General features: G+C 38.0%; 1 protein-coding gene across 10 annotated transcripts in view; it reads right to left on the bottom strand.

The window, feature by feature from the left end:
* GPBP1 (GC-rich promoter binding protein 1) overlaps positions 1-19,007 on the bottom strand; it is a 37,953-nt gene that overhangs the window by 15,779 nt on the left and 3,167 nt on the right. For all 10 annotated transcript variants that reach the window (XR_006016116.1, XM_042028311.1, XM_042028313.1 and 7 more), the window contains one exon: positions 4,512-4,631. Coding sequence is in view for 9 of the 10 variants with exons in the window: in XM_042028316.1 (XP_041884250.1) it covers positions 4,512-4,574 (63 nt within the window). In the remaining variant the exon portion in view is untranslated. The remainder of the gene's footprint in view (positions 1-4,511; positions 4,632-19,007) is intronic.

Raw genomic sequence — 19,007 nt, forward strand, 5'->3', positions numbered from 1 at the left:
GCTAAGAAATCAACCACATCCTGACTAGAATTCATATCTAAAGGGATTAAACCAAAAAAATATCTTGCCTTGCACAACCCATGTCTTCCTTATGTCTAGGTGCACCTTCAAAATTACTTCCTTCTTCCCACCTACCCCACACACAAAAAAAGATACCCACAGCTCTAAGGAAAATGCCCTTGTAGAGCTCAAGGTGCTGTTCAATATTCACTTCTCAAAATTCAAACTCAAATAAGTATATATTTAAAAATCAAAGCATGTATTTCCAAATTGTACAGAAGTCAAATAAAGAGGGACTACCCTCTCAATTTGAGACCTAGGAAGTGAATTACTTGACAAACTCTCCTTGGAGAGAGAAAAAACCAGAAAACTTCAAAAAACTATTAAAAGTACTTCAAAAATTACCAAATTGATCTAAATATTTAAGTAAAAGAAAATCCTTAAACAGATTTTGACTAAGCTGCCAAAAGTTTCAGAAAGTGCTAGATCTGCCAATCTTGGGTGAAATTTTAGAAGATGCTTCATTTGTTCATTTACACACAACAAGCTCTTAATATTGCTTTTGTAATTTAAATTTTTTTGTATTAACGTCAAAACTATCAACATTTTTTTGCAAAGTATAACTGACAGCATTTTATATATAGTATTTGAGCAGTACATGCTATAACGAATCTGAAGCTTCTAAATAGTGTGCAAAGATCATGCAGTTTCCATTTTCCCCACATGATGGAGATACCAGTCTACAAAGCCTCTCAAGGCAGAGATCACAGTAAGCTTTGTAATTAATAGGAAATTTATTGGCAATTTCTGGAAGTTGAGAAATTATCCGATTTGGTTCAGCCAATCAAGAAAAAGGGATAGAAACGAAACAGATTTTAAGAAATACAGGAAGTCTAACGGCTTAAAAAGAAGTAGAGGTGAACTTGTAAAAATTTACTTTATCTGCAATGTCCCTATATCCTTTTTACAGCAATACTTTCTTAGAAGTTTTGTTCATATCCCAAGATGGTTTCACTATTTACAACACCTTCTCATTCCACCTGCCCATCTGCAAGACTGCACTGACACAAACACCTTAGTTCCAGACCGGAACAAAACCCACTGAGTGACAGATACACACCCACTTAGGTGGATTTTGCTGTAATCGAGAGAGAGACGAGAAAAGCTTGCTGTTAAAAGGAAATCAGCAGCAATAGATGAGATGGATTTCAATCAAGCTGTAATCTCTAGGTCACATTAAACAGCTCATTCACAATCACAGCTTCCCGGCAGCAGGTTTCTATAATGCCAGCCTTGAGCTATGTAAGGAAACACATCTCAGCTAGTAAGTGCTCAAAGGGAAAACCAGGCTCCTGTAGGTGTAACCCCTGAAAGTGATTACAGTTCAGGAAAATAAAAATTGACCAAGTAGAGCTCAATTTCTCCTTCTCAAGACTAAATGTTGTTAATACCACAGGCTCACTCCAGCTCCATTCTGAACAAAACAGACACCTTTGCTTTCTCACCCCAACCTTCCTCTTCATCCCTCTTATCTCCTCTTCTCTTCGTCTTTTTTGATATGCATGAAGCAGAAAATAAATCTATTTTAGGAAATAGAGGGGACAGGGGGCCGCAACATTTGAGACCTGTCTTGTAGAGGATCTACAAGTCTTATTCTGTGAACTAAGAACTACCAAACAGACTTTTCAAGAACTTAATATGCAAATGTGCTGTGTATCACAGAATGCTCGTCATTGAGGGAGCAGGTAATCCAGGGAAATAAGGTGCATTCTGACAATGACACACAAATATTAAAAGAGAGTAAGCATACAGCATGGAGCTTTTGAAAGAGAAGAAAATCTAACTAAACTCCGTGAGGCAAAGAATCATGGAAGAGAACAGAAGCCACAAAATACACTTCCAATGAAATTTCACTCAATTCAGAAATGAGGTGACAAGTACAACCCAGATATATTCTAGTGGTAGTGAAGTAGTTCTGGAACTTACTTTTATCCTGCTATATTGACACAAAGCATGCAGGTAAAGCTCTTGCAGCAGACTCTTCAAATATGTGGTGAAGATTGTTTTGCAGTTGTGACACCATACTAAATTAAGCTCCAAATACTTTCCCAATTTAAAACATATTCAATTGAAAAAATCAGACTAAAACAATTGAATGCATCAGAAATCACAGAGAAAGAAAACAAAGAGTCTGCATCCTAATTTGGATTTTCAGAGACTACGTATCCCAGAACGGATAGGCCTGATGTTCCCAGAAGCAGATTATACTAAACAATCAATCTAGCTAGGTCAAGGTAGAAGAAACATAAACAGAGTGATATAAATAAGGACATTTAATGACCTGACTAAAAAAATGCCTTCATGTTTGTGTAGACATACATAAGCAAAGCACTAGGAACACAACTAACACTGCCAGCTATCTGTGCCATTAAGTTTCTCAAGGCTAAGCATTTTACATGGACATGAAAGACTGCATGAAGCTTATATAAATACCCTGAAGAAAAGCAAAGCAATCCTCAGAGCAGCAGATACAAATATAGAATTCAAACTATTACAGTGAAGATAGGTCTACGAATAGGGAAGCAGAGAAGAGTTTTAATATCCAGTGCTGACTCTGCTTCTGCATTCCACAAATTAATGAGGAGTAGAAAGATAGGCCAGGAAAAAACATTTCTGAGAAAGACATACTCAAGACTTCCAGGAATATTTACAAATTCTAACAATTAAGAGATTATTATTTCCCATTTCCAAGCTGTCCCATTATATAAAGTAACAGTAGTCTAGATGAAACAACCAGAGTAAAGATGTGTAACAGAGTGAAAGCATCACACTCCATCAGCAGCAACAAGCATTCCACCATCAACTGCAGAGCCATTTCAGAAAGTCTAAAAAAGCATAGTTTTAATCACTTGGATGACAGGATGTAGTGGTTTGGTCTAAAATACTCATTACTGTTTATCTTCTGTGAGATAAGAATTAGGAGAAACGCAAAGCAGGCACCAAACTTGAAAGAATATAAAGAAGTTTATTAACAGACCTAAAAGAAGGGAAAAAAAAATTTTACCACCTTCAGAACTCTCCTCCTCCCCCCACCTTCCTCCCTTCTCCCACTGACAATGTAAAAAGACAACCCTTAAGATGTTCAGTCTGTTTACCACTTCCATAATAACCTTGTTCAGTCCATTTAGAAAGAGAAGTCTCTTCTTGCTCGTGCTATGAAAACATTATCACAACGAGACAGCCGCCCACTTCCAAATATTGTTCAGTCCATTTCGGAAGAGGAGTCTCTCTGCCTGCGTGTGAGTCCCTTCCCCCGACTTGCAGCTTTTCCCACAGCTGCTTTCGAGGGTCCACTCTTGAAGTTTTTTGGGGTACAATTTTAAGGTTGAGCCGTTCAGAAACAAAAAACAGAGGCCCTTCTCCTTCCCTGGGAGCAAAGGGTCTTCATCATCATCATCATTAGGACTATCTCTGGGAGCATCTCTAGGAACTGAGGTTTCTCCTTTCCCGTTTGGAGCAAAAGTCCTCATCTGGTTCATCTCTCCCTGTCCAAACTTCTCCTGAAATTACAGCTGCGTCAGCATCTGCCTATCTCAGCGCAGGTGCTTTTGCTCACGAGTTGAACACTCCACCCCCCATGCCTTCATGAAAGTACAACAGGATACTCTGATATATCATAGCTTCACAACAGAATTCCAGCTTTAAGCATCTCCTCTCTCTCTTCCGTCAGGTTTTCAGCTCTTCACAGCAATAAAAGGGTTAATCTCACCGCAGCCTTGCAGCTGGAATGGGGCTTATCGCAGTGGAGAGGGGGGAGAGCCGAGCCGCTCCGGCTGCCCACGGCAAGGCAGTGGGGGGGGTTCCACAGGTGGAACAGGTCCATGGCTCCAGGATGGCCGTGGCCCGGCCCGGCCTGGCCCGAGCAGGGCCTGGCCGGGCCCACTGGCCCCCACATGGGACTGCAGCCACCTGTGCCAGCACCAGAAACAAGAGAGAGCTGTAGGGGGGGAGTTTGTCTATTCTTAAGTGTGGATCACAGAGGCGGTCACAACTTTAAGTGGCTCAAAGAACTGTCCATATTCAAACTGGCCAGCTGATAGGTTCTGTCAGGTCCCAGAGGAAACTGTAAGCACCCCTTAGCAAGGACATCCCTTCCGGGACTATGCTTGCTAACCTATGACACAGGATAATACTTCTGTAAAATTTACAGGACACAGAGAAAAATCAGAAACAAGAACATCAAGTACATGCCCCATCTTGGTACTCGTAGCATAGAACACAATAGTTCATTTTAAACTCCTGATGAAGGCAAGCTTAACCCAACCACAGCTAAAGCCAGGCATGTGCTTCTTTACATGAACTAAGCTGCTCAAGCAAAAACTCTACTGGAGTCATCTGTCATCATCACAGTATTCATGAAGAGATTTGCATTTTTATTGTGACTAAGGTTATGACACTTAGACTTCCCTAATAAAGAGAGTGCCTTTTCAAAAGAACAGTACAAAACATACCTTTGTTGATGATGGCGGAGTAGGAAAATTAAGCCAGGCTGGAGCAAAGTCATGCTGCGCCATTTAGGTCCAGTCTCCCCGAATCAAAGAAAAAAAGGCTTAGCACCTCATGGCAAGTCCCTGTAATCAGAAGAAAAGGAATTAGTCCTTTCAGATGCTTATGTTACAAGGGCATTACACTTGTCTTTTGTTCAGTATCTCCCTCCTGTTTTTCTGTATTATTTTCCTCACATCTGGTTTAGAATCTAACTATCCTCATCTCATTTACAGCATCAAATGTGTGCTTTTGTAACTAAATAAAATGTCACTAAATCAAATATATCACAGGAATAATGAAAATACTGTAACATTTCTTCCTTTATTTCCTCTTATAAACAGGATGAAGCATCTTGTGTAAGGTCTGATCCAGAACACTATGGCAGAATTAGCTTGCTAAAATACTTTCTGGTACTATCTAGAACAGATTTCAGTAGCTATCTTATTAGCTTCCTAGAAGCTGATTTTTTAAAATTAACCCCTAACAGTTAGTCTCAGTGGCCATATGAAAGTTCCTTATGAAAAACCTAGATATTTGGGATCATCACAAACCTCACGATGTCTCTAGATTCAATGGAAACAGAGTCTGCATGTCCAGACTGTCAAAATCCAGTAAAATTCTCCAGTTTGAAAAAGGGCCAAAGAATGTAATGGTTTACAGTTAAAACCTAAGAATACTTTTTCTATTCTACACTCTTCCACAGGTAAGAAAATATTTCTCAATAAGCAAGAGAATGCAAGGTAATGTGAACTGCATTACCTGAAGCTGAACTATAGCACAGACAGGAAAGACATGGATGAAACACTGCCTGAATTATACAAGTGTAAGTGAATCATGCTCTGCAGCTGATCACTGCAAAACAGCCAATGACTCAAAAATATTTTAAGCATGATATACATGCTATTAGAAATTCAGCTAGTGAAAACATAATAAACACCCACACACATTTCATAGGGAGACCCAGATAAATGTATATTCCACATCTCTGCCCAGCAGAGTGCATATCTTTTAGTCAGTGAGCACAGAGGTAGTTCACTTCAATCTATGGCTGCTGTAATGTTAATATTAGTAAGAGATGTAGAATCTGAACTTGGTAACTATAATTATTGCTGTTCTCTGGCCTGAACCAGAATATTGCAAGCTATAGCAGATTTCCATTGACAGACAAGACTATTCCAGCTTCTAAAACAAAGTCTAACAGATTTGTTAGATTTAACTTAGTATAGAACTGTACTTAAATGAGCTGTTGGTTCTTTTTAATGAAGTGAGCTCATACTTAACTTTTTAGGTACCTCCAATACCATAGTTAAAACTGTAAGGTAGGATGTACAATTATTACAGTTAAATAAAGACAAGGTTAAAGTAACTATAAGTAACTATAAATTACTCTGCTGAAATCATTCAACACTTATTCCTGAACTAATTTCAACAAAAACTCCAGAGAAATTTTCTAAATATTCGAGTTATATCAAAGCAGTAAAATAAAAACGAAAAAAGTTCTAGCGTCAATGAACCATCACAGAAATGGATTCTCCTTCTAAAAGTAACCATGTTCACTTTTACTGATACATCCAATTCAGCAATAATATACAAAAAGGCGTATGTTTACAAATGAACCAAGAGATGTCAAATTAAGAAACAACAAATCTGAGCAGATTCCAGCAACAAAAAATTTCATTCTCCTTCCCTTAGACACAGTTCTCATCTCCAAGCAGAAGAATCATGAAATCTTCAGAAATTATCAACACAGATTTTCAGTACTGAACGATCAACACAACAACAACAAAGTCTTCAGACTGAGGCACTTACAGTCTGAGAAACAATGAGTAAGATTAGGTTTATACTGAGTAAGACCATAAAGATTCCACAAAGTATTATCAAGTTACTGGTGCATCAACTATTAGGTACAGGACAACAAATACATTAACATTCTAACTTTATTAATAGATTTATCTTACTGTTTTTAGAAAACTAGTCAAGCTTTCCAACATTATTTATGCATCTGCTATGAGAAAAGTTTGTTATTAACTCACTAACATCCTTACCTTTAATCCTTTGCACAAAAGACTGGGTGATCCCAAGTATCCCAAGGACTGGAAAGGTATTTTGTAAAAATACCTTTTCCCACAGCTCACTGACACTGGCTGTCTATTTCTTCACACAAAAATTATTCTAGAAGCAGATTTAAGTCTTCCTCATGTTCTCAGCTAAAAAAGCTCTGAAAAGTTTCATCAGTGCTGCTCTGTCAGATGAGTCAGTCCCCTTCTTAGAAAGCAATAAACTAACGGTAAAGACAGAGACCGAAACTACACAAAACTCAGAGCACAAAGTCAGCAACAGAATATATACTTAAGTTTCAATAAACCTATAGAGACAAACTTCTGGGCTAATTCTTCCAAATAGGTTTGATAAAAAACTAGCAAGAAAAAAAGCACAGATGTATTTCTAAAACACTACCTGACCAAATTCAGAGGTTTGCAGTTAAGGACTAACATGAAAAACAACTCCTGTGGATACTGGATGCTCCACACCGAAGTCAAGAAAACATTTTCTTTCACCTCGTTGTACATATGATTGGTCTAGCAATTAGACATGGGAACTGAGAGTACTTTCATTATTAAACCTATCTAACTCTGAATAGGCACGAACATCCCAGCCGTAATTAAAGTGGGAAACAAAGGGCAGGTCAGGAAAAGATATTTTAGAACTGCTTTAAAGGACATAGCCTACCCAGCTTAAAGTTGCTGGTTCCATATTTTACCAGGTTTCATAAACATTCCTACAGCTTCTAGCTTTCTGATGTTGTCAACAAGTTTGCCCTATATATAAAAACATTTTTATTACAACCATGATCTCTGTTCAAATGATCTGACACATATTTGATAGCTCTATGATAGTTCTAGGATACTCTTCATTCTCAGGAAGGTATTTTTGATAAATTGAAAACAGATCACAAAACATAAGAATGGGATGTCAGCAAGGCAACTCTGCTGCCACAGGCAGGATTTACTATGCTTAAACCCTTTGCAATCAGCTTGGTTGCCAACACTAGTGTGTTTCTTGCTTGTTTTCCAACTTTAAGCTAGACCAACAACTAGCAAATTATTCTGCAACACATTCTAACATTAAAAAGGTTCTTTTTTCCTTCCTTTCCTGCTATTCAGGTCCCCTACCTAAGCTATCCCAAAAAGTCAAGAGTGTCTGCATTCTGCGTCCACCAAGGCACTTCCAATCTTTACACAGATACATACTATCTACTACTTTTAAATTAAACAAAAACAATACTTAAAGTATTTGAATAGAATGCAAGTCAGTAGCATGACACTACTTTAATTACACTGACACAAAACCATATGTCTACTAGCAAATTTTCTCTTGCATACACACCACATAAATGCTGTTCAGTAACACTAACAAAGCACCTGATGTACTCCCAGCCTTAATACAGTTATCAGAAGTAAACTCAGTGAGGTAAACACCACTGATTCAAACACAATTCCAGTGCTTTCAGAAACTCTCTTCATAACAAAAGAGCAGGCCCAAGATTTATCATTAATATTTAAGCCACCATTACCTATTAGCACAAAATCTGCCATTCTTCAACCAAACTGTGGCAAAAGCTAACTTGGCTCAGGTTCTCTGCTGCTGAAGCAGAGCTGCACAATTCTAGAAAGGTAAGAAAAAGATACTGAAATACTGCTATCCTCATACTATTAACACTCAAATACATTTAAACATCTTTAATCAGACTGGTCAAACTATTGTCTCATCTCAGCAATAGCCTCTTGTGACCAATTCAAGTAGTATGTAGCGACCTTAGTGACCTCAATAAACAAAGTCTTCTATAGCCCATAAATTTAGATGAAAGTCATGTATTGCTGTGTTGTGGGTAATAGAATAGTTTACAGCAAAGAAAGAAATCCTGTTCTTAAGTTTTAGATCTTGAGGGAGGGATCCGAAAGAAGTCTGTAAAGCACTTTTCTTCAAGTAACATGTAATAATTAATCCAATATTCAATTAAATAAAATTTAATTCTATAGTTTTGTGACATACGATCTTCAGTAATAAGTCAGTGACTACCAAGGAGCAATGAATAGCTGGTTCCAGATGATGTACAGTGAAGAGGTTTGTCATAAGTATTACTCAGTCATCTACTTTGAGCCACTTTTGCAGCTGAAAGAGGAACACTGCAGCAAATACACTCAACCAACACACAGAAGAGGTTGGGCTAGGCTTCTTTCATGGTTGAGTCAATCGGTTCTTTTGTGACAGACACTATTTCTCACCATTTGTAAACCAGCAGGAGACACTATATTCTAAACAAATTTGTTATCTGCATAGCATCTGGGAAAAATTGTTGCATTGCCTTTGTTTTACAAAAAAAAGTAACATGCTATGAAAAGGGAATCAGAAAGCAATTGCATGAATCAGGACTTCTGGGAAAAGGCTAAGAAACAACACCTAGAGTCAACACCCAAACCTGCAAAACAAAAATGAAGCTAAAGCAAGTATCATTAGTTTATCTTGTGCTTACCAAATTAAATGAAGAAATCAAACATTAAAGACAACAGTCCATTTTCTCCGCACTACTACATTTTTCTTTTTTAAATCCCCACAGAACAAGATACAAGTGAAATCACACTTAAGAATAACAGCACAGGAATTCAAGATTTTACTTGGTGCAGTAACAAGCTATTACAGTGATCACAGACAAGAAAAGTCTACTGGCTTACTTTGCCTCAAAAAATAATGACATAAGGTGTATTTAGAAAGTGGTTATGAACATCCAAAGGAGTAAATTTCAGCAAGAAAGGAGGTATCTTAATCCAAAACACCACCAGAATCACAAGGTATCAGTCACAGTAGATTGAAGGTGGGTGGACAGACACGCAGTCCTGAAGATCAGAAGAACAATATTCTGAAACAGCTTTAAGACTTAGACAAATACTCAATCCTGGCGATGTCTATTACACTTCTAAATCAGACCCTAATAATTGTAATTAAAGAGTTTAACGTCCAGGATGATGCATTACACAAAGGTAACACTGTAAGAGCTAATCCACTTGTTCCCCATTTTCAGTGCTAACCACACAAGACTGATGTCTCTCCAGCAACTCTTTTTCTCTCCCCTGTTAATTGAAATCAATACACAGTTTAAAAAACTAACTTTTTAAGCATGAAGAACACCCACTACAACCAACATGCAATTTTTTCCTGCAATAACACATATAGAATTCAATATGGTACAAAAGCAGAAATACTCTTCTATTCACAACTTTCAGATTAGCTTGCCTTCAGATCACTTTAGTAAAGTGCTTCCTCAAACTTCATCTTAATATTAAAATTTTTACTTTGTCTGCAACATTTACTTCACTCTTACTAGGACAAGCAAACTTATTAACATTTAAGTTTCATTTGCAAAGCTATTTTATAAACTAAAACCTCCACCATGCAATTCTCACATGAAACAGGGGCATGAAATACACAGATCAAGGAGATGCAGATAAACAAACTAGCTGAAACAGTGTCATGGAGTACATCTTGGCTTTAACAAACACATTTTGTCACATTTTAATAAAGTTACGTAATTTCTTGCAGCAAAAATTAATTTCTTTAATTCTTGGGGTTTTTCTCCTCTATTTACTATGGGGACATGGGGAAAAAAATGTTTGCTCATTCTCACACCATTTGTGCTAAATTTGGGACTGCTGCCACCACAGTCATGTTAGTCATGGATTTCACACCCTTCACCCTGGGGCAATTCCACCAAGTAGGCAGGCTGGCTGGCGGTACGTGGCAGTATTTCCAACCACTAGTACAGCCTGAGAGCACCACAGGCTAAGCACAGTGCAGAACCCCAGCAAGCATCTGTTACTCCAGATTGTATCTCTGCGTAGCACATCAAAAATGGGAATACACTGCAGTCACACACCAGACCCAGTACAGGGCAACTGCAGAGCCAGTACAGACAAAATTGTGTGTATTTACTACCTCACTTAGCTGCAGCACTACACCAAGAAGCAGTTGTGCTGCGAAACATTACCAAGAAAAAGGATAAGACATGAAGACAGACACAGACTATTCTTTTTCCCCCATGCCAGGCATCTATAAAATGCTGGAAACAGTTAGTACAGACAAAGCTTTAAAATAATTAAAACTAAAATGAAAAATAAAATAAACTACAAAATAAGCTACACTAAAAATAAGCTACAAATAAACTAAAAATAAAATTCAAAATAAAAGAAAATAAAATTTAAAAAAAATAAAATAAGGAAGTGTCCAGTTCAAACTCTGGAAAATTTACAGTGTAAGCAGACTACTTTCACATAGTAGAAAGTCACATCGTGTCTTCTGCACTGCTTCTGACAACACAGTAGAATAGCAAATTCCTCTACAAAAGTATTTAATCTGGCCTTAAATGTATCATGAAAACAAAGGCTACTGAGGTCTGGAATAAACTGGTTACACAAAAAACATAATTCACCTAGTCACTCCTGGTTCCTTTTAAAGACAATCCTTTACCCAGAATTTCTTCTTGTTTCAACTGTATTCATCAAACCTTTACAGCATTAAAAAAAAAATCTCTATTTACACAACACTAAAAATAGCCACAGAGCATCTCTGGAAGGGCACAATACAGGAATTGGAAAACTGACTGTTCTGAGAATTCAGCTGGAGGCAATCTCTGCACTGTCTGAATAAGTGGACAAGAGAGCCCATAGATGGCAGGCTAAAAGAAATCACCTTCTGAAATACTGCAAGATGGCAGGACAGAGAAAGAAGATGTAATAAAAGCATTTGGGATTTCAGTTCCATGTTATGTTTTTCTACAAACAAGTTCAAATAAGAAAAAATAAGAAAATTTTCAAATAAGAAAAAGAATAGACCTGATTATTAAAATACAGAATCCAGAAAGGACCATGGAATATAAAATAATATGCATTCAATTTAAGTGCTGTGATTTGAGATTTTCATTATTCAGTTTAAGTAGCTCTAGAGGAAATACATTTAGCATTACTTTTTTAATATACTTACCTATAAACACTGTAACAATTTCACAGCTCCTAAGGATCAAGCGTAAAAACATGTAATCCTACCTTTTTTTTTCCAGGTCCACACCCTTCACAGATTATAGCAGGAAAATCTCAACAATGCAACTCTTTATGACAAAGAGGCCCATGAACTTTAGGCACCACCCTATAACAAAGCTACCTTGCAACATCTTCTGATGGACACCTGTCTTACTCTTGTACCAAGAGTCTCTAGTCCCATCAATAGTATTAACAAAACTAAAGTCTCCCTCATAATTTTCACCTTTACACAATTCTACATGAGAAGTGAGTTTAATGGCTTACTAATTTTAAATGCGGAAAGAACCTTCTGAAAAATTAAAATATAACACCCAGAGATAACTCTGAAAGACTAATGGCCAACTTGTACTTCCCTAGAACTTCAAACCAAGACTAATGGCCAATTTTATCTCCCTAGAACGTCAAACCAAGTATCAGCCTCTGCCCATTGGAAAGATACTGTGGTCCCTTTATTGTATTTGTGGTCCTTTACTGAACTCTCTCCACCAAGTCCCACCCTTTCTTATATCAGAGACCCTGTAACCGTGTTACACGGCCTGCAAGGGTGACACAGTCCTCCACATGTCGCTTCACCAGGGCCGCATACAAGACAAAGCTGAAATCCCCTCAACCTGCTGGCAGCACTCTTCCCACTGTCACCCAGAGAGATTTTGGCTTTACTCATTATGAGGATGCAGTGCTGGTTCATGGTTGGCTTGCTGGTCAACAGGACTCCCAGGTCCTTCTCTGTAGCTGGCATATGCAGCTGCTATTCCAGAAAATTCACATTTTCCCTTTGCTTCATGAGGATCCTCTATTCACATTCTTCTGCACAGCAGCACAAACACCAAGTGTCTGTATCAGCCAGTTCTCCCTATCTTATATTACCTGCAAACTTGCTGAGGGTAAACTCTGCCCCACTGTCCAGCACTTTAATGAAGATGTTCTACAGCAGGACCTCCAGTCCGGATCCTTGGGGTACATTGTTCAGCTTCTTCCAAATGGCCTTTGTGCCACTGATTACGTCCCTGCCAAGCTGTGCCTGACCACTCGGATAGTTCTGGATACACCTCACTGCTCACTTCTCCACACATACTTGTCAGCTTTTCCATGATGATGTCATGGAAGACAATATCAAAAGCCTTACTAAGGTCAATAGGAACACCATACATCACTCTCTGTTCGTCTAGCAAGCTAGTCACCTCATTGTAGAGGGTTACTAGCTTGTTCAAGTGTGATTTCCCCTTCTTAAAGCCATTTGACTGCTCTCACTCACCTTCCTGTTGTTCAAGTGTTTGGAAACACCCTTCCAGGATCAGCTGGTGTACAACCTTCCCATGGACCGAAGTGTCCCTGACTGGCCTGTAGTTCCCTGGATTCTCCTTCTCATCCTTCCTGATGACAAGATTAATACTTGCTCTCTTCTCTTACTTGAGAACCCCTCCCAAAGACCATTAGACCTCTCAAAGATAATAAGGAATGGCCTTGCAATAGCATCAGCACTCATGGAAGAATGGAACACCCATCATGGAACCCTCAGCATCCTGTCAAGCCCCTTGGACTTACAAGTTTTTTAAGTGCTCCCTAACCTGATTCTTTCTTCACTGAGGGTGGAGAAAAAAGCACAGCACAGCTTGAAGATGACAAGGACATGAGACCAGAGATGGTCCCCACCCAATTTGAAGGGCGTTGTTTAACTTGTCTAACCAGTATTCAGCTGGCAGAGACAGTCTCACTGGAACTGAATAGATCCAACCTCACGGAAGTCTCTTTCACTGAACAAAATAAAGGTATTTCTCTAGCTCAGAAAGCTATCTTCAATACTTTAAACAATTACTACAGGTAAGATACATTTGGTAACACTATTTGTCTGAACTGTGAGAATAAATAAAAACAGCTTTGCTTTTTCATAATGTTCTAACATGAAGAAACAGATAAAACAGTGTCATTACTATAACAAGAAAAAAACAGGCCAATAACATAGTAAAATAGCCAAAACTCCTACATTTTAAAAATTTAATCTATTGAAAGTTGTGTGCTTTTGGAATGGATTTACCATAGTATAACTACATCCTATTTAAATGAAGCTCACCGAAGTTTTGTAGGAAAAACAAATTTTAAAATAAATCTAAAATTGGAAAAAAACCAAACCAAATCCTGACAGGTGAACCCATCACCAGAAGACAAGCAAAACCAAGGGAAAATAGTTCTGTATTTTCATGTTCTATACTTATGCTCTGTCTCTGTGTAGTCTATATCATCTTACAGGAAATAGTTTCTGTGACACTTGGGAACTTGAGAGATTGTCAGAAGACCATTAAAATAAACGGCAATATAAACTCAAACAGGTAGGAATACTTGAAGCTTATGAATGGAATTTCAAATCTTGTAATGGAGGCGGGGGGGAAAGTTCAAGCCATGAATTCAGTGAATTAGCAGAGAGATACAAATTTCTTCACGCTCCCTGAAGACCAGTTTAGACGTTCAGTCAACTGATTAGCACAGAGAAAACCGCGAACAGAATAAATGTTAAAAGCACTGAGATGATATCTGCATTCGTATTTTCCAAGGAAGTCTAAAATTAGCATGTATGCAGATCTAAGTGGCACATTCCTATGAGCTTTTATCTAATGCCTCACAGATTATCATTATAGTAAGTACAACACACCACAAATTACATAGGGGACCCTTCACTCCACTTCTACGCTACACACCTGACAACCCACCCTCACTTTGTCAATGTAATTTTTAGCATAATATAATAAATGGGGTAAAAGAAGGTTGTAAGCCATGAGAATTAAAGTACACTATAATGTTGTTGAGAGCAGGGGGGGAAAAAAGGTTATACTCAGTGTCTCAATTTGTTGCTACTGCTGCTGCTTTGCTTCCTTTATAATGAGCGCCAGCATACATATCAAATTCTTATTTCATCAGAAGACAAACAAGAGCATATGTATGAATCTCAGAGGGTTCAACAAAGTAGTCAGAATACTGTCCCTTCAGTCCTCCCATCATGGGCCAGCTTCAAGTCTTGGCTTCAGCTCTTTATCGTGAGCCATAGGCAAACTACCAAGTGTTGGTCTGAATTAAGCAAAGAAACTATGTGCACAAGACCCAGCCATCAGACTATACACTCTCTCTCTTTATATAAAGAATCATTCAGGACTTTTTTCAAACTAAGCAGGCTTTCAAAATAACCCACGCCACCAAAGGTTTCTTCTTCTGCCATAAAACACATCTTCTCTCAAAAGAAAAATTTCCAGGGATACCAGATCCTTCCCTGTTACACCTCTCTGCTATCTCTAGTCAAGAGTAGCACTAATTTGAAGTCAAGTTGCTAAAAGTAAGCTCTAAGCAATACTTCTATTTAAAACCTATACATCCAAATTTTCATTTCTCTTTTGAAGACACAGTTTACTAGGCATCTTCCTTACTACTCCGTGATTCGTGTAGTTTCAACAAATCAAAATAAGCTAATTTCAAGTTATTTTGCTATCTAAAATTTGCATGTTAATAAATCAGAATATAATACTAAACCCTTACACAAGCTTTTTAAGTTTTTTGAAACTGGAAGCATTTCTACCGATCATAACTTGCTGCAAAAGCATGACAAATAGAATCTTCAGTTGAAGTTTCTTCCTTTCTTTTCTCTCTTTGTAACTGAACAGCCACAACAACAGAGTAAATTTACATCTTCACAGTCAAACTTTTAACACTCTGAAGGGAAAGTGGTCACGTCACCCCTTGTGACATTTCAATGTAAAACTGTTTTTAAAAAAAGGTTAGGTTTGGGTATGGTAATTCTCTCACATTCTTTTGTTTTCTAGAATTTATTGCCAAAAACTCATAACTTCAATAGCAAGGAAAGGGAGCTAAATTTTTGAGAATCTCTCCCACTGGTTAAACAAAAAATTCTGAAGCAGTTCAACTGCAGCCTCTTATTTCTGAATCACGCTACTGCAGAGCGAGCACAATCTCTAGTTTTAGTTTTGCTGTCCCCACCATCTAATACAGAACTGTCCTCATATATATTCTACCAATGGACAATAGAGAAGTACAAAAGAAGATACCCACTGAATTTATAATTTACCTTCTTGCCTCATGTTTTAAAAACAAGCATAAAAACTAAGATTTCCTGCAGAGCACTGAGGAAGGAGCAAGGTCCTCTGTTAGATCTGAACACTTACGCTTAGGCATGAGAAGTGTACAGAGTCAAAATGTAATGGTCAATTTTTTAACCAATTAAAGCCAACACATTCTTTAGTAAGGCCACAGCCTTAACACCTAGCTGTACATAGACTTAGACAAAAACCAGAAAACCTAACCCAAAAAAAATCCACCTTCATTTCTACTTAGGGCGCAAGATCTTTATGGGAGAATGAACTAACTAAAGCACACTGTTTTGCATAAGGATCTAGAATGTGAGCATTGGTCTTCATCATATGGTCCCCTTTTCTACGTATAATTACGGTTCACAAGCAACAGGTTTTAAACTTCATCTTTGTGAATCAAATATAGATGTTACAACAATCAAAACATCTTTTAAGAAGTGTTTTAGATGCAGATGAAGCTGCTAAGTGCTTCAAATAACATAATGATGACTTTTTAGCCACAAGTTTTCATTTTGGCACTGTACCAAAATGTTGATGTAAAAACCCAAAATGCAAACTATTTTATAACACGAAATAACTTCACAATTGAAAGTAAACCACAGCCACACAGGTTCTCCCACTTGAGAGTCTACAGACTTTGATGTGTAATGATTCAACTAAATGGTACTGATCATTTAGCCTAAAGCCTGATAGATGTTCATTTTTTGCCCTTTAGCAAGGTTCAAACTCAAAAGCTGAAGTGTGAGTCCAATTACATCACTGCCTTAGTTAGCATACATTATGTAGGAAATCACCAGGAATTCTTTAGCACTTTGGAGTCATCACAAGGAATAAGTAGCAGTTGAAAAAGGTAGAAGTTTTGCCCTGTGCTGAGCATATAAAGCAGATAAACAATTCCCTATTTCAGCTGTTTCCCTACGTTTACCCAAGATACGAAAGGAGGAAGACTGTGGAAGAGTTGATAGCACCACAAAGGGCATTATCATCAGTTGCCATGTTCAGCTACTCAAATACACAGAGTAAGAAAAAACAAAACAAAAAGCATGCCAAGTTTCATTCACATTTGTTTATGAGGTCTGCAAATAGTTGTCGCTGCAGGACAGAATTTACTACTACTACTAAAAAAAATGAAATAAAAGCAACTTCCTCAGACGTTATTGATGAACTGTCACGGTAACAGCTTCATCCACACATGTTAAATGGAATAATCTCATTAGAATGGAGGACAAAATAAAAGGAGCACAAAGTACATTAACTTGTACAACACTAAATATCGGCACAATTTGCCTCTACCATTTTACTGATGTAATTCCATTTCAGCTTTGCTGCAAGATTAAAGGGTACTTATTCTCCCAAGTTTCCACCAACAGTTTTTTCAAACAGTAGAGCAGCCTACACCATTCTAAAGAATTAGCCAGTACAACTGTACCCATTTTATGAACCTACCAGAATAAACACATCAGTAAAAGATACCTGATGGCATTTATTCCACTACTAAAGCTATGTTTACATCAAGGCTTAAAGTGTAAGATTTTGGGTGCAAGGACATTACCTTCATAGTTGTCTGCAAAGCACTTAACAGACTATAAGCACTTGAAAAACAAAAATCTAGGGAAGAAATTAAAGTGGACCAGCATGCTTGGCATTCTCTCCTTAATAGGTACGAATTTTGCTCAGGTACAAGGGCACAGCTGTAAAATATTCCTGAATCCTAGTCAAACACATACGCACACAAATAAGAAAAAAATACCCTTCTATATAATCCCTGAGGGTAAGGGACTAACTTGTATATCTCGAACATCAATAGCTGGATGACTGCAGAGCCAACCAATGATTGCTGGTAGACGGGATGTGGCCGGAGAAGGGGCCATGCAGAGGTAGGGCAGCACTCTTCTGGGACAAACATCCTTATTCCAATCCATGGACAAAACAACAAAAAGATAGCACCAGCACAGAAGCAGGCATGAACTGTTAACCAAAGACCAATGCAGTAGGGGGATAATGAGACCACCAAGGTCCCCCCAAACCCCTCCAACCCATTTCCAGGAAGGCCTCAAAGAATGGACCATGCAAGATAATTGATCTGCATAGAAACTGAAAACCTTAGCTTCAGGGGAAGAAAACCTATCTATAAAAAGGTACCCTGTCAAGCCCTGGCTGCACACCCCAGGACATCACATCAGCTACCAACACTAGGAACCAGGACTAGCGATCTCTTTTTCTCTCTTTCTTTCTTTTCCTCTCTCTCCCTTCTCCTCAATTCATCTCTTCCCTTCTACCCTATCCCTACTATGTAAGCTGTGTGCGTATATGGTAGGCCAGGGACAGACATACCCGTTTCAATGCCAAGTGTGCAATTTACAGACAAAACCGTAATTTTGGTGATTTTTTTGTGGCTCCACTAACTTTTGTTGTCCCTTTCAACCACAAGCATTTATGAATCTTGGGCTCTCCTTTCCCCTTAAGTGTGGGACACTACAACTTCCCAAGCGTATGTACTGTGAAAGGAATAAAAGCATTATCCTACCAGCAAACAGAGAGGTGTAAATACAGAATTAATTTAATGAAGCTAAAAAGCAAACTCTTCAAAACTTGCAGGAGAAGAGTCTAAATAAATATGTCACCCAAAATAGTAAGTGGGGGCTGTAGCTCCTTGATTTCAGTGAGAGCCTCTTGAAAAGAAATAAAAGTATCTCACAGCATTGAAAACTAATATATTGGGAAAAAAAGCAACACATCATGTTTCTATGAGTTAAGAAGTGAATATTTCTATTACTCTCATGAGCATACAATAGACAACAATCAAATGAAATGGCTACTCACACCTGAACTCTCAATTTACCAAATGCTTTCAAACAAAACGTATTGATACAAGTAAAGGAATGTACAAGATCATTCTTTCCATTAGTTTGGTTCCTTAACAAGTGGCTCAGCTCACCAGTCAATCCCAGTCACACCAAGACTCAACACAGAAGAGCCACAAGTCATAGCCAGAAATTACAGAAACAGCCCCCTACTCACGTTCCATAGTTTCCATATTTTCAAAACAACAAAACTGAAACAGAACTTAAAATAACAAAACAGCAAGAACATCCAAAGCAGAAAACCTAAGCCAGTTCAACTTTTAGATACTGACACACACAGGTAAGAACTTTAGTGAGACCGAGAATTTACAAAATTTATGTAGATGCAAGTCCTTCATTTGTGGTCAAAATAACAAGCTACAGGACTTAACACACACTACCGTAATTTTTAAATACTTAGGCTTAAGTTTCAC

This window comes from Corvus kubaryi, unplaced genomic scaffold (genome assembly GCF_017639235.1).
Source record: "Corvus kubaryi isolate FWS band 111438036 unplaced genomic scaffold, C.kubaryi_AGA036_p1.0 37308, whole genome shotgun sequence".
In the NCBI taxonomy this organism is placed as follows: domain Eukaryota; kingdom Metazoa; phylum Chordata; class Aves; order Passeriformes; family Corvidae; genus Corvus; species Corvus kubaryi.